Genomic DNA, 14,156 nt, shown 5'->3' with positions numbered 1-14,156 from the left:
AGGTAACTTAGCATTATGCTAGCTGCAGATGTCAATGTTTAATCTTAGATCTTTTTTTTTTTTTTCAAGAACATTTAAACATTGTTTTGATCAAATACCGGAGTGATTGTAGAAATCTCCCAAGAGTAAATAATTAAATGCTCGGACTATTGCTAGATCCTTGCAACATGTTAATGTCGTATTTATTTCAGGCAAACTGTAGCTTGTTAGATATTATTTTTACTGCTATTATTATTATTATTATTGTTATTATTATTATTATTATTATTATTATTATTATTATTATTATTATTATTATTATTATTATTATTATTATTATTATTATTATTATTAATTGTTGCCCTTGCATCAGAAATGATGCCTACAGGCTTTTCTGCAACTCAGATTTGTGCTCTCTCTCTCACACACACACACACACACACACACACACACACACACACACACACACACACACGCTTGTGTTACACGCTCTGTTGCCCTGAAGCAAACCTCGAATCTCTCGCTTTTTGTCAGGTGAAATCTACATGAGTGATCCCTCTGCTGATTTTCAGGAGCTGCTTTAGCACACTGAGAGCCAGCGTAAGAGAAAGGAGAGGCAAATAAGAGACTAACGTGAGGAACAGAGCGTGAAAAAAGACAAGCGGGAACAAGTGAAACGAGCAAGAGTGTGAGAGAGGAAGTGCAGAGGTATAGGCATTTCAATTACTGTGTACACACACACACACACACACACACACACACACACACACACACACACACACACACATACACACACCACCCCGGCCTATAACAGGCTTCAGCCTTAGGGGACTGATTTACCGTCGCTCTCTCTCTCTCTCTCTCTCTCTCTCTCTCTCTCTCTTGCTTCCTGAATCCTGTCTCGCTCTACCATCTCACTTCTCTTTCTTCTTCTGCCTTACTTTAATCCATGTCTTTCGGCATCTGCATTTTTTTTTCCTGTCCCTCTTTCTCATTCTCCTTGTCTTCATTTCTTTCTCACACCGAAAGACTCCCAAGCAGGGCTATCTGAAAACTCCTCTTAGGATGATAGATGATATTTAAGACTTGTACCTCAGTGTGTTTTTTTTTTTCTTCTTCTTCTTACATTCCCCTCTTCATTCTGCAACTTACTACATTTTTCATTTTTTACTTTTCATCCCTTTGGCTATGTTCTTGTTCTCTTCTCTCACTCGCCTTAAAAAAGAAAGAAAGAAAGAAAAAAGGAGGCACCATGATGTGTACTTCATTTTGTCCCGTAACGCTTCTATGTGAAACCCTATGAGGCAGATTTTTTTTCCCTTTCAGAAACTGTTCCAAAAAAGTAATACAACTTTAAACCCTTCTAGAATTGTTAAACCAGACAAATAAACCTTAAAGTACTTTTTTTTGTCCCTCTTCACTGTAACTGCTGTATCTTTTTTATTCCTTCTCTTTACAAATAAAATGCAGCATCTTACATTTACAGCATTTGGCTGATGCCCCTATATCCAGAGCGACTTACCTCATTTTAACTCATTTTGATACAACTTAGCAATTGTGTGTTAAGGGCCTCGACTCAGGGGCCCGGGTTTGGCAGCTTGGTGGACATAGGAATCGAACTCACAACCTTCTGATATGGTAATCCAGCACCTTAACCACTAGGCTACCTTGTCCCACCTTACAGTAATACTATAGTAAATGTGAAGCACGGGGGTGGTACTGTAGCATGGAACTTTTTCCTTCTACACCAAGGACATTCTTTACGTGAGTCGTAGTTGAGCTACAGCTGAGACATACAGTATTCTGGTTAATCTCCAACACAATATTTTCTCCAACTTCCTACTTTTTCTTTCTGTATTATAGTTTTCTTTTCATCCTTTTGGTATATAGAATAGAATAGAATAGAAAAGAAATGGGGCACAGAAGCCTTTATTATAGTTCGATTCCCGCCTCCGACTTGTGTGTGTGGAGTTTGCATGTTCTCCCCGTGCCTCTGGGGTTTCCTCCGTGTACTCCGGTTTCCTCCCCCGGTCCAAAGACATGCATGGTAGGTTGATTGGCATCTCTGGAAAATTGTCCGTAGTGTGTGAGAGTGTGTGTGCCCTGTGATGGGTTGGCACTCCGTCCAGGGTGTATCCTGCCTTGATGCCCGATGACGCCTGAGATGAGAAAATGAATAAATGAATGAATTAACTTATAGACTTCGTATACAGTGCTGTGAAAAAGTATTTGCCCCTCACCAGGTTTCCATTATTACTGCACAATTTCAGAGAAAAAAATGTTCATTTTGAATACGAATTCCATTTTTTAATTACGTCTCACATTATTTAAGACACAAATTTATTACACCCGCAGCATTACCGATATCGCTCAGCAGTCGACCCTCAAATTAACCAAATCTGATTGAGAATTAGATTCGGCTGGGTGAACACAGCCAGACCTGTCTGCAGCTAAAACTCACTCATATGCAACGTTGGTCTCAGTGTGAAGCAAGTGCTGCGAAGCCTCTACAAGCTTATTATGGCACAATCAAAGGAAATTTTTTAGAGGAAAAGAGAACCATAAAGTCATTATCGAGGCATTTGAACTCCAGCGAACCAGCGTAAAAGCCATTATTACTGAATGACGAAGACCTGGAAAAATGGTGAATTTTCTCACATGTGAAACATTTCTTAAAGGGCACACTGACAAGTCCCCCAAAAAAGTGAGAAAATAGGCAAGAAGTACATTTTAAACGTTGTAGACCTTTCTAGATCAGTGATCATGACTACACAATAAGAAAAAACCCAGAAAATGTAGAATTCATGGGAAAGATGGGATTTGCCTAACAAAAATAAAAAACTTTTGTGATCCATACAGCTTTTTTGAGATAACATTTGCTGAACTTTGGGCAGTTGAGTTCCTATCATTCATTCATTCATTTTCTACCACTTATCCGAACTTCTCGGGTCACGGGGAGCCTGTGCCTATCTCAGGCGTCATCGGGCATCGAGGCAGGATACACCCTGGACGGAGTGCCAACCCATCACAGGGCACAAACACACTCTCACACACTCACACACTACGGACAATTTTCCAGAGATGCCAATCAACCTACCATGCATGTCTTTGGACCGGGGGAGGAAACCGGAGTAACCGGAGGAAACCCCCGAGGCACGGGGAGAACATGCAAACTCCACACACACAAGGCGGAGGTGGGAATCGAACCCCCAACCCTGGAGGTGTGAGGCGAACGTGCTAACCACTAAGCCACCATGCCCCCTAGTTCCTATTATGTCTGGTATAAAGTAAATAAACCATCTTCAGATGTGAAGCATGGTGGTGGTAGTGTAATGGTTATAGTGATGGGTTACTGCTTTGGGACCTTGATGATTTGCTGTTATTAAAAGAGCCTTGAATTTTCCTCTGGGTTATGCAACGAGGCAAGAATCTGAAAAGAAACAAGGATTGGGAATTAGAAGAAGTGCTGAATTTGTTTCTACCCAAGAGAGACCTGAAACAAATGAGGAAACCTGCCAACATATTTGAATTCAAGGTACATTAAAAAAATCCACACATATCTCCACAGCGACCTTATATCACAGAATACGGAGTGTCGGATTGCAGATATCGTAGCAAAAGGAGATTTTTTACGTCTTTAATAAATCAAGCAAAAGCTTCCCTTTGTTTTGGCTTAAGAAATAAATTAATGCAGCGTAACTGATAAGTTACAACACAGCCTTACAGAATAAAACTCCAAATCCCAACAGCACAATAATTATTCCATCTCCTTTTCTCTTTCCCAGTTTCTCTCTTTGTCCTTGTCACTTTTCTATCTCACCCGTATTTGTGTCTGTCTATTCCCCTCCACACCTCCTCCCCTCCCTCCATCCCTCTCTTGCTCTTTCATTATCTTATTCTCTTCTCCTGCCTCTCCTCATCTTTCTCTCTGTGCCTCTTAATAGATGTGCAGCTTCAGACGGCGGAATTTAATTTCCACCTAAAAAGGCAAACAGTGATTCTGAACTGAGTGACTTCATTACCCAAGGCGTGCTCAGGTCCCGGCGTGTTAATGGAGTGCAACGTCACGGCCAACTCGTGCAATTTTCATAATGTTAATGATATATGACACTATGATGTACTAATATAGATTCAATCGAAGAGTATAAATAGAATTAGGCATTTACAGGTTCATTTATTACATAAACACTTAACATGATTTCCTTTAAAGTCTAACCCTTAAAAGCGTAAGGACACAGGGCCACAGTGTCAAAGGGCAGAAGGCTATAGGCAGTGATTTAAAATAAAATAAATAAATAATTTAAAAATAAATAAATAAAATCCCTGTGCTCAGAGGATCAATTAAAAAGCTTTCTGTAAAATGTGTTCCAGAAATGTTGCGGCTTAGTTTTCCAAATGCATTACACGTGCATACGCTGGATAAAAGGAGGATAACAGTGTGAGATTTGATAACGCATGTGCACAGGGAGAGAGAGAGAGAGAGAGAGAGAGAGAGAGAGAGAGAGAGTCCTTTAAAATGCAGAGCGTTTCCAAAGTGCACTAGGCGCGCGTGCACTTCTCTCACCCTGCAGATAAGGGAAATGGGAAATGCATCATTTTTTTTCGTCCTCCACGCGCGCGGTCACAGTGAACTTCACCGTGTTTCCCAATCGGAATTGTTTTGGAGGACCACGAAGATTAGACGGATCCGATTTTACTCTGATATGACACTTTTCTAAGCTGTCAGTATCAGTAGACACCGTGTGTGGATCTCGCGCGTACTCTGCAGATAACCAGTCGTGCTTGCCGCGTACTTTACGCGCATTGGACTTATCTAACTGGGGTCGCATCGAATCGGGGACATTTCTTTAATAAACGTGCATTTAGGTGGAAAAAAGTTAGTTTGCTTGTTGAGCTGAGAAAAAAAAGGACTACAAAATAAGGTAAGCTGTATGGATGATGTAAATGCGACCACCTGTACCGGCTCTGTTATTGACTTAACGTGCATCTGTGAAGCCTGACACGGACTTGACACGCGAGGTACGTTCACGTAACCTTGCTGTTGCAAATCTGGGAAAGCGCGACGGGGATGCGGCACGCGCGGATGCATGGCCAGGCACGGTGCTCTCCGCGCGCTGCTCCTGCTGCTGCTGCTCGTGGCCGCGGGGGCGTGCGCAGGGGCCGCGGAACGCCTCGCGTGGCTCCTGGCGGACAAGGGGCCGTTCCGCCGTGCGCACGAGTTCACCGACTTCTCCGAGCGACACCAACACGGCTTCACCACCCGCTACAAGATTTACAGGTACAGTACAGACACGCGACTCTGCTTACACTTTTACTAGTTGTTTTATTTCATTTTTAACTATTTCGACTTTTATTTTGCTGTTACAAAGACAAACAGCTAGAAAGTTCAACTTGAATACGAATCTACTTGATTTGATGTATTTGCACTGGTCAGGGTTGCCAAGTAGGTGTTAAAAAAGCAATTCAGTGAACTCAAATAACCATCAAAAACAGCCCAATAATCAATAAATTCAGCCCCAGAATCACCAAATTATTTTAAAGCCATTCCAACTGCCCATTTTCACATGTGCCTGGGGCATTTTAAGGCCCTGTCACCGGAGAGCACCGTCCCCAGAGGTTTAGAGACTCTTCCTCATTCTATACAATGCACGTGGGCACAAGCTTGCTTTTATTGAGAAGTCTTGCATTTTTCTTTTGCATTGGTTCTGGTTCTGGAAATACTGTCGATTACAGTGTTAGAACCTACACTGTCAGGAAACAGCCGAATGTCCAAGCAAAGCAAGACATATCTAAAAACACACAATAATTTTGTGTAAAACATAACAACAAACCCAGTGTCCAATCAAACCATGTCCCAAAAGCATCCAAATGGGCAATTAAAAAGAGCCCCAATCAACAGCTCAGTGACAAGCAAATAAACCCCAAGATCAGTCGTTATAGTCAATCATAATGAACTTCAAATCCTTGTAATAAACTCCAACCCATTGGTTGAAAAAACCTGCCCCAAAGCTATCCCAATGGTTAATGAAGACCAGTCCCATTAGACAATTAAAACCAGCCCCAAAACAGTCTAATGTCCAATCAAAACTAGTCTGAAAAACTAATCGATGGCTAATAAAATCACACTGGCAAACACCCATTGAACCTCCCACAAGCGAACCAATGGGCAGGAAAACACTGAAAAAAATCCCTTTCCCAAACTCTTATTAGAGGTGTATCATAAGCCAACAGTATTAAAGGCGTACGTTTCTCTCACAGTTGCTTTAAAATGTCCTTGCAATTTTACATATATTGTCAGAATAGCTCTTAGACCGAGCAGACCAAATACCTGACATATGACATAATACATTTATGCAGCAACTGACCATGTGAACAAAAGTTATCTTACATAATTCATATAGATGATAATTGTGGCAAGAATTCAGGCGTTGGATGCATGTTTACGCTTTAGTGATGAGCTCATGTGAATTTTAATCGACTAAATCTTTAGAAATTATCGCTCAGACAATAATATTGTGTTGGTAAAAAAAAAAAATACGTAATGTTAGAGTCAGTGTAGAGTGGTGTAGGAGGTGGTGTTGGTGGCTCAGAGCTTCAGGGTCCACGGTTCGATCCTGAACTCTCTGTGTAGAGTTTTGCATTATTCCTGCATTTTAATGAACTTGGTCTTTGTTTGTCCCCCAACAATGAAGATAAAACCTCCCACTCATGTAACTTTTACTTGTTGTACATTTGGCAATGTAATAAAGGCTATTGAATGCCAAAGGATGTCTCTAGCTTTAACGTTTACATCCTTATCCATTTCCATCAAACCTCTACACATCCTGAGGACCACTCCGTAAGGGGCTGATGGGTACAGTAGCAGTGACAGATTTTCTTAAAGCTAGTAATTGATCCTTGCCAGGATTTGCTCAGTTACAAAAGTGGACTATTGGTGTCCTTGAGTAGAAATGTGTTGAGTTATGTGAGATAACTCAAACAGTACAGTAGCATCAAAAATTAATTACTCACTCTCTCTTTCTACCGCTTATCCGAACTACCTTGGGTCACGGGGAGCCTGTGCCTATCTCAGGCGTCATCGGGCATCAAGGCAGGATACACCCTGGATGGAGTGCCAACCCATCACAGGGCACACACACACTCTCATTCACTCACACACTATGGACAATTCTAGAGATGCCATGTCTTTGGACCGGGGGAGGAAACCGGAGTACCCGGAGGAAACCCCCGAGGCACGGGGAGAACATGCAAACTCCACACACACAAGGCAGAGGTGGGAATCGAACCCCCAACCCTGGAGGTGTGAGGCGAACGTGCTAACCACTAAGCAACCGTGCCCCCAAAAATGAATTAATGAATAATAATTCATTTAGGCATTGTACAGCGAGACATATTGTCTCACCGGTAACAGGCATGCATGCTGAGTGTAAGGAACATCTTGCTGATTATGAACAATATGTTAAACACCTTCCTCCCATGCCATCCTCTCTGTTCATGCCTTTCAGGTCAGAACACCAGAGGTATAGAAAGATCTGAGCAGATTATATTTCAGAGAAAAAAAAGAACTGTACAGTACTGTGTGTTTAGCACCTGGCTCCCTGTTGAGCGTCTTTTAGTCCCAGCACAATCAAATCCCACCTACTGTTCTTGTCTGTGTCGGCCAAGTGTACAGGGGAAGTGTGGAACAGAAGTGGTATAAACAGGAGGAGGTGGAAAGGAGAGCCAGATTGTGTGCTGATTGCTTTTGTGGCCTTTTCTTGTCACATGCTGCTTTTTCATTTCTAACGGCCGACTATCTTACACTATAGTTGCACTTTGTCACTTCCTGGAGTCTACCGTTCATACGCTAATATGTTTTCTATATATGTGTGTGATTGTGAGTCATATGTTTCAGAGTTGTTTCAGAAAACTTTCACCCTGGCTCATGTTGCTGGTTTGAGCATTTCAGAAAATACAGAACTTCCTGGGATTTTTTTTTACACACAATAGTTCAGTAGAATGGTGCAAAACACAAAAAGTCAGTCGGGGGCAGATCCAAGGGTGGAAATGACTTGATGATGGAGGTCAGAGGAGAGTAACCAGAATGGTTCAAGCTGAGGGGAAGGTTATGGTACAGTAACACACTTCACAACAACAAGGTTGAGCTAAAACGCATCTCAGAACGCACACCAACTTAGAACATGTTGGCTACAAAAGCAGAAGACCACATCAGGTTCTACTACCTGTAAGTCAAGGATGGGAATCTGAGACTACATTGAGCAGACTCACAAATTCACCCAAACAGCTCACATAAAGATTGCACAATCTTTGCATGTTCTGTTGAATCTCAGTTTTTGCTGTAGCATGCAGAACGTACTGTATGGACTACAGTGTGTTAGCAGTTCAGACTGGTGGTGGTAGTGTAATGTTGTGGGGAAAGTTTTTTTTTTTGCTTAATAACAGTCAAGAATCATTTGAATGCCGTAGACCAAGAAGGGGTCTAGTCTTATGTGTCAAAAAATGGCCAGTATGGGTTCAGGTTTTTAAATTATAACCCAGTAGAAGCCACACCTGAGTCTATTTAATGCCAAGATGTGGCTCCTGCATCCACACCAGTCTTTCGATGATAAGTTTGGATATCCCTTCTATAGATATTTTGAGTTTTGTTGACCACTTGCATCCCTGTATGGCTACAGTTTACCCCTCTTTAAATGGTGATTTCTAACATGATAATGCACCATACGTCAAAGCACAAGCTGGTTCCATAAAGATGACAGCGAATTTAGTGTAGTTCAGTGGCCTCCCCTGTCACCACTATAGAGAATCCAATGAAACCCCTTGGGGATGCGGCAGAGGGGGACATGACAGCTTAGTAGTTTTGAACCCCTAAGAGTTGGGGTTTGATTCCCGCCCTGTGCATCCAGAGTTTGGATGTTCTCCCTGTTCTGTCGGGGGTTTCCTTCAGGTACTCTGGATTCCATCCCCCAGACTAAAGGCATACGTTAGGCTGATTGGCATCTCTAAATCATCCAAAATTTGTGAGTGTGTGTGCAATTGTCCCCAAGTCCGATGGAATAGGCTCCACGTTCTCCATGGCCCTGTGTTTGAAAAATGGATAGATGGATGGATGGATAGATAGATGTACTGTATGTGGTAGAAGTATACATATGTTTTATTAATATGCTACAAACAAATGTAATGTTGTCAACAAGAACCAGGACTCGGTAATCATGTGCCAAAAATGAGAGGTGACACATTTGTGAAATTAAAAACCGAACATTTCATTATAAGAAAAATCGAAGACAGTTGAAAATGCAAAAATACATTTTCAGTGGAGCCATAATCTAATTTTTTTTTTTTTTACAGCCAGGTGATAAAATTGCTGGGTCTGTTATGCTCCGTGGGGAATTTATTCATGTTATTAATTCTCACTGGTGTGTCAAGCCAATTCTAATAGACCCTGTACAGTATATTAAGTGAATTATACGGTATATTCTGGTGTTCCGCAGGGAGTTCGGTCGATGGAAGGTAAACAACTTGGCTGCGGAGAGGCAGGAAGCAGTACCCTTTGACCCTGAGTTTGTGCGCAACATCAGGCAGCTGGGGCGGCGGCCCAACCTGCAGACGATCGCGGACAATATCATCAAGAAGTATGGCACGCACTTCCTGGTCTCAGCCACTCTTGGAGGTACAGTAAGAAGTTGCAAAGGAATCTTTCCGCTATATTAAGTTCATCTCTCAGATCGTTCGATTGTGTTATTGTAAAACTCACAGACCTCATCGATGTTCCGCATAAACAGACCATAAATGTGGACTTTTTTTTATTGTTAATCGTTTTATTATGTCTCCAGTATGAGTGCTTTACGTAGCAGTCAGCCATAAAGCTGGCCCTCGACTCTACAGGACTCGACCATAACAAGCTAGAGGTTTCTCCTCGAAAGAGAAAAAACTAGCCTAGTTAAGGAACAGCTGTTTTTAGCTTCTACATCGTAAGTGATAACAGGAGCTAGCATGTGTCACGGATGTTCCAGAACCTTCATTCATTCATTCATTTTCTACTGCTTATCCGAACTTCTCGGGTCACAGGGAGCCTGTGCCTATCTCAGGCGTCATCGGGCATCGAGGCAGGATACACCCTGGACGGAGTGCCGACTCATCACAGGGCACACACACACGCTCTCATTCACTCACACACTCACACACTACGGACAATTTTCCAGAGATTCCAATCAATCTACCATGCATGTCTTTGGACCGGGGGGAGGAAACCGGAGTACCCGGAGGAAACCCCAAGGCACAGGGAGAACATGCAAACTCCACACACACAAGGCGGAGGCAGGAATCGAACCCCCAACCCTGGAGGTGTGAGGCGAACGTGCTAACCACTAAGCAACCGTGCCCCCAAAAATGAAACCCTGGAGCCACTGTGCCCCCCGTTCCAGAACATTAACATGTAAATATAAACACACAAAAATACTTGTGCTATAAGAGGAATACATGCATTATTGGTTACTTTTGTATAACTGCAGTCCAGCGCCATTATTCGAAAAGAGATGGGAATTCGTAATAAAAAGTTCCTTAGCAAGGAGGTGGAGCTTCAGGCATCATCGTTCTCCTGATCTCCATTAAGCATCATTTCAATTCTTCCCTACTGGCTCGTTTTTAAATATTTAAGATTATTATAAAGAGTGTAGAAATCATTCAGCAAGAATGATTTTTTTTATTATTATTTAATTATTTATTTTCACTTTACAGATGGGTTTCTGGTCCAGTTTAATCACATTTTTCACATAATCACAATAAAGCATTAATTTTGTTCAAATCCAGAACGTGATAGTTTGATAGATTCAGATCTCATCCTGTCTAACGGAGAAAAAAAATGCTACTGCTAGTGTTTTAAAGATTAGCCCATGCTGCTTTGACAGGTTGTTTTCTGCATAAAAACGAATGAGGTCACATTGCAAATTCATGTAAAGTGATTAAAAAATTTTTTTTGTTATTTGGATGTCAGGAAGCGATAACCATCACTGATTAACCCGCGATCAGGATCTGACACACGGACAAAACTTATGAACGAACAAACTGAAAGAAATGACGTGATTTCTATTTACTGAATTAATTAAGAATACAGTTTATGTAGCCTATGGCGCATAAATTTGAGATATGTCAGTATTGCGGTTTTACACATTCAGAGTTTGTTTTCTAGATTGATTTGTTCTTTTACAGACATAATAGTTCTAATTATTGAGCTTTTCAAATATATCACAAGCAATACAAGGAAAATATAAACGAACCAACACGAGCATTCATTCATTCATTTATTCATTTTCTACCGCTTATCCGAACTACCTCGGGTCACGGGGAGCCTGTGCCTATCTCAGGCGTCATCAGGCATCAAGGCAGGATACACCCTGGACGGAGTGCCAACCCATCACAGGGCACACGCACACACTCTCTCATTCACTCACACACACACACACACTACGGACAATTTTCCAGAGATGCCAATCAACCTACCATGCATGTCTTTGGACCGGGGGAGGAAACCGGAGTCGAATCAAACCCCCAACCCTGGAGGTGTGAGGCAAACGTGCTAACCACTAAGCCACCGTGCCCCCCACCGTGCTCCCCACTTCATCTTGAAATGGAGGCTTAACCAGAAGAACCAGTGTTTCAATATTATTCTGAACATACATACTGTATGAATAATCAGATTAGAGTCGACCAAAGAAACTAAATACAGATCAACTAATTAATCAATATCAGCATGCTAATATTTTCATCTTGAATGAATGAATATGACTAGAGAAAAAAAAAATTCTAATGAGTGCGAAAGATTGCACACCCTCAAACAACTTTATAGAATTGTTGCATCATAATTTTATTCAGAAATGAAATAACATTGATAGAAAATATTGTAACATGATACACATTGACTAATTTGGACATTTATTGCAGTTTTTAGGCTAAAATCGCTCCGAAGCTTGAAATTTGAACTTGATGGCTGTTAACTGCAGTGTGGATCGATGTGTTCTTTGTAGTAACCTAGCGATAACAGAGATCTCTTAAGCCAGATTTTATAGTCATGCTCTGGTCTATTTATGCAGAATGGAGCTTGAGCTAAACCGACAGCTTCTGTAAATTGTACAGAGCAAGTCATAGATCTAAAGTTTATTTTGCTAAACAACTATTTCTTCTTTATAGATTGTTTTTTAGTACAAGTATGCAAGGTCTGCATTCACATGGAAAATATGCCAGAGGTTAGGTGATATCACACAACATCAGTCACGCTATCTGCCATCGCTGGTGTGTGACGACGGCCTTATGACTCTTATTGTACTCTAATTGTCGAAAACGTCACTAGCCAGCGACTGCTTCTCCCTCGGAGAATAATTACAGTACTCACCACCGTGATCCTGCAATCGATATCTCAGCTGCTAAGTGCACCTCCCGTGCCCTCGTTTGGGCTCCATTTAGATCTCCAGACAATTCAGCACCTGACTAGAGCCATTTTTCCTCCAAATCGCATTCTTCCCAAACAAAACCCCTCTGGCGGTCGATCTGCCTCCTGTTCTCTCTCATCCTTTCACAGACCAGTGATAAAAATGAGAGCGGTGTATCAGGGGTACTTCTCTTCAACGGTGGAAGAGAAGATAAAAAAGAAAACGTAACAAAGGGTGAACGTTCTTTAGTTGGAAAAATTGATCAAATCCTGCAGCGATGATCTGGAGATCACATATTTTTTCGATTTTAACACATGCTCAGATTGTTCCATTGTCTACACAAGGTTAATTGTATCGGGGTTTTTTTTATTTCGAATCGTAGACAGATTGTTCAGACTGTGTGGCTGAGTGTCAGCTACCTTGTGCCTCGAGTCTCTTGGGATAGCTTCCAGGCTCCCTGCAGCCCAGTAGGATAAGCGGTGTAGAGAATGGGATTTGGATGGATGGATTGATGGCTGATGGATGGATTGATTGATTAAGACGCATGAAAACGTGTTTGTTGGAAATCTATCAACTTCTTGGTGCTAACTGTAATTCTCTCACACCAAAGCATCATTGTTTTTTTTGCTATTACAGCAAGCAATTAATTCTGTATATAACACACAACATAGCACGATTACGGATATCAACCAGCGTGTTAAAGTCAGGACTCCGGATATCACGGTTCTGTACTGATTACTTCCTCTTGCTGCTTCTCTGTAGGCTATCTGCCAAACGCTGGCTGATAGAGACACACAAAGACATGGTGGTGAAGCGAGGATAGAGAGAGAGTGCTCAGTGGTGTGTGAACTAACAGTTCTTACTTCTCTCTCATCCAGGCGAGGAATCCTTGACTATTTTCGTGGATAAGAGGAAGCTGAGAGAAGCTCCTTCAAGCAGAGATGCCGCTAACAGCACGCTGACACTCGAGGCCCTCCATCACCTCGCCGCCTCCTACTTCATCGACCGAGACAGCACGCTGAGGAAACTGCACCACCTTCAGATCGCCTCGGCGGCCATCAAGGTATGGGCCTTGACGTTGTCAAACGCTAGGGGTCAGAGGTCAAAGAAAATACAGCTGGATTCGAACCTTCGGGTTACACGAATCAATGAATAATCAGCTCAGTGTCAAAGGAATCGATTCATATTACAAATAAATAAATCAAACAATCGAAAAATCAATGAATAGTTTCATCTTAAATAAATATGAATCCAGCTCTCAGTGATAGTTAAAAAAAAAACAACTTTCCTTTGTGCAAAAGTTTGTGCCCCCACAGGCAATTTAATGTCATCGGTAAATGGTTTTCTTAACAAAATGTTTAAAAAAAAACAAAAAAACAAATATGACTTCTGGTTATTTTGAAATAAAGGTGGGACATAACATTTATAACATATATATATATATATATATATATATAATATATATATATTTTAAATAGATAAAGCTTTAGTCTTTCATTTTTACACCTACAAACATACAGTATGTGTCATGTTGCATATTTAAAAGAAACGGAGAGAGTTAAAGAGCGAGTGGTGCAGGAAGTCCGTTGTTAAGCGGACACAGCTGCAAGAGGATGGTGCTTTGCATACTTTTGTTTTATATACATATATAATTGATGATATTTTGAGGTGAGTGCAAAATGTACGCATAATTACAAACACCGAAACCTCTGGGAGTTCATTTTTGTTTGGATAAACACGAGGCAGAGATTCATA

The 14,156-nt window shown here is 41.4% G+C and overlaps 1 protein-coding gene across 1 annotated transcript in view; it reads left to right on the top strand.

Annotated features, from left to right (window-relative positions):
• Positions 1-4,491: 4,491 nt before the first annotated feature.
• Positions 4,492-14,156, top strand: part of brinp3b (bone morphogenetic protein/retinoic acid inducible neural-specific 3b) — a 29,513-nt gene continuing 19,848 nt past the window's right edge. Inside the window, exons 1-3 of the mRNA XM_027148538.2 lie at positions 4,492-5,257; positions 9,468-9,646; positions 13,280-13,464. Of these exons, the coding sequence (XP_027004339.2) occupies positions 5,067-5,257; positions 9,468-9,646; positions 13,280-13,464 (555 nt within the window). The 5' untranslated portion in view covers positions 4,492-5,066. The remainder of the gene's footprint in view (positions 5,258-9,467; positions 9,647-13,279; positions 13,465-14,156) is intronic.

The sequence above is a fragment of the Tachysurus fulvidraco genome, chromosome 1, assembly GCF_022655615.1.
Source record: "Tachysurus fulvidraco isolate hzauxx_2018 chromosome 1, HZAU_PFXX_2.0, whole genome shotgun sequence".
Taxonomy (NCBI): domain Eukaryota; kingdom Metazoa; phylum Chordata; class Actinopteri; order Siluriformes; family Bagridae; genus Tachysurus; species Tachysurus fulvidraco.
This window is presented reverse-complemented; position numbering and strand designations above follow the sequence as displayed.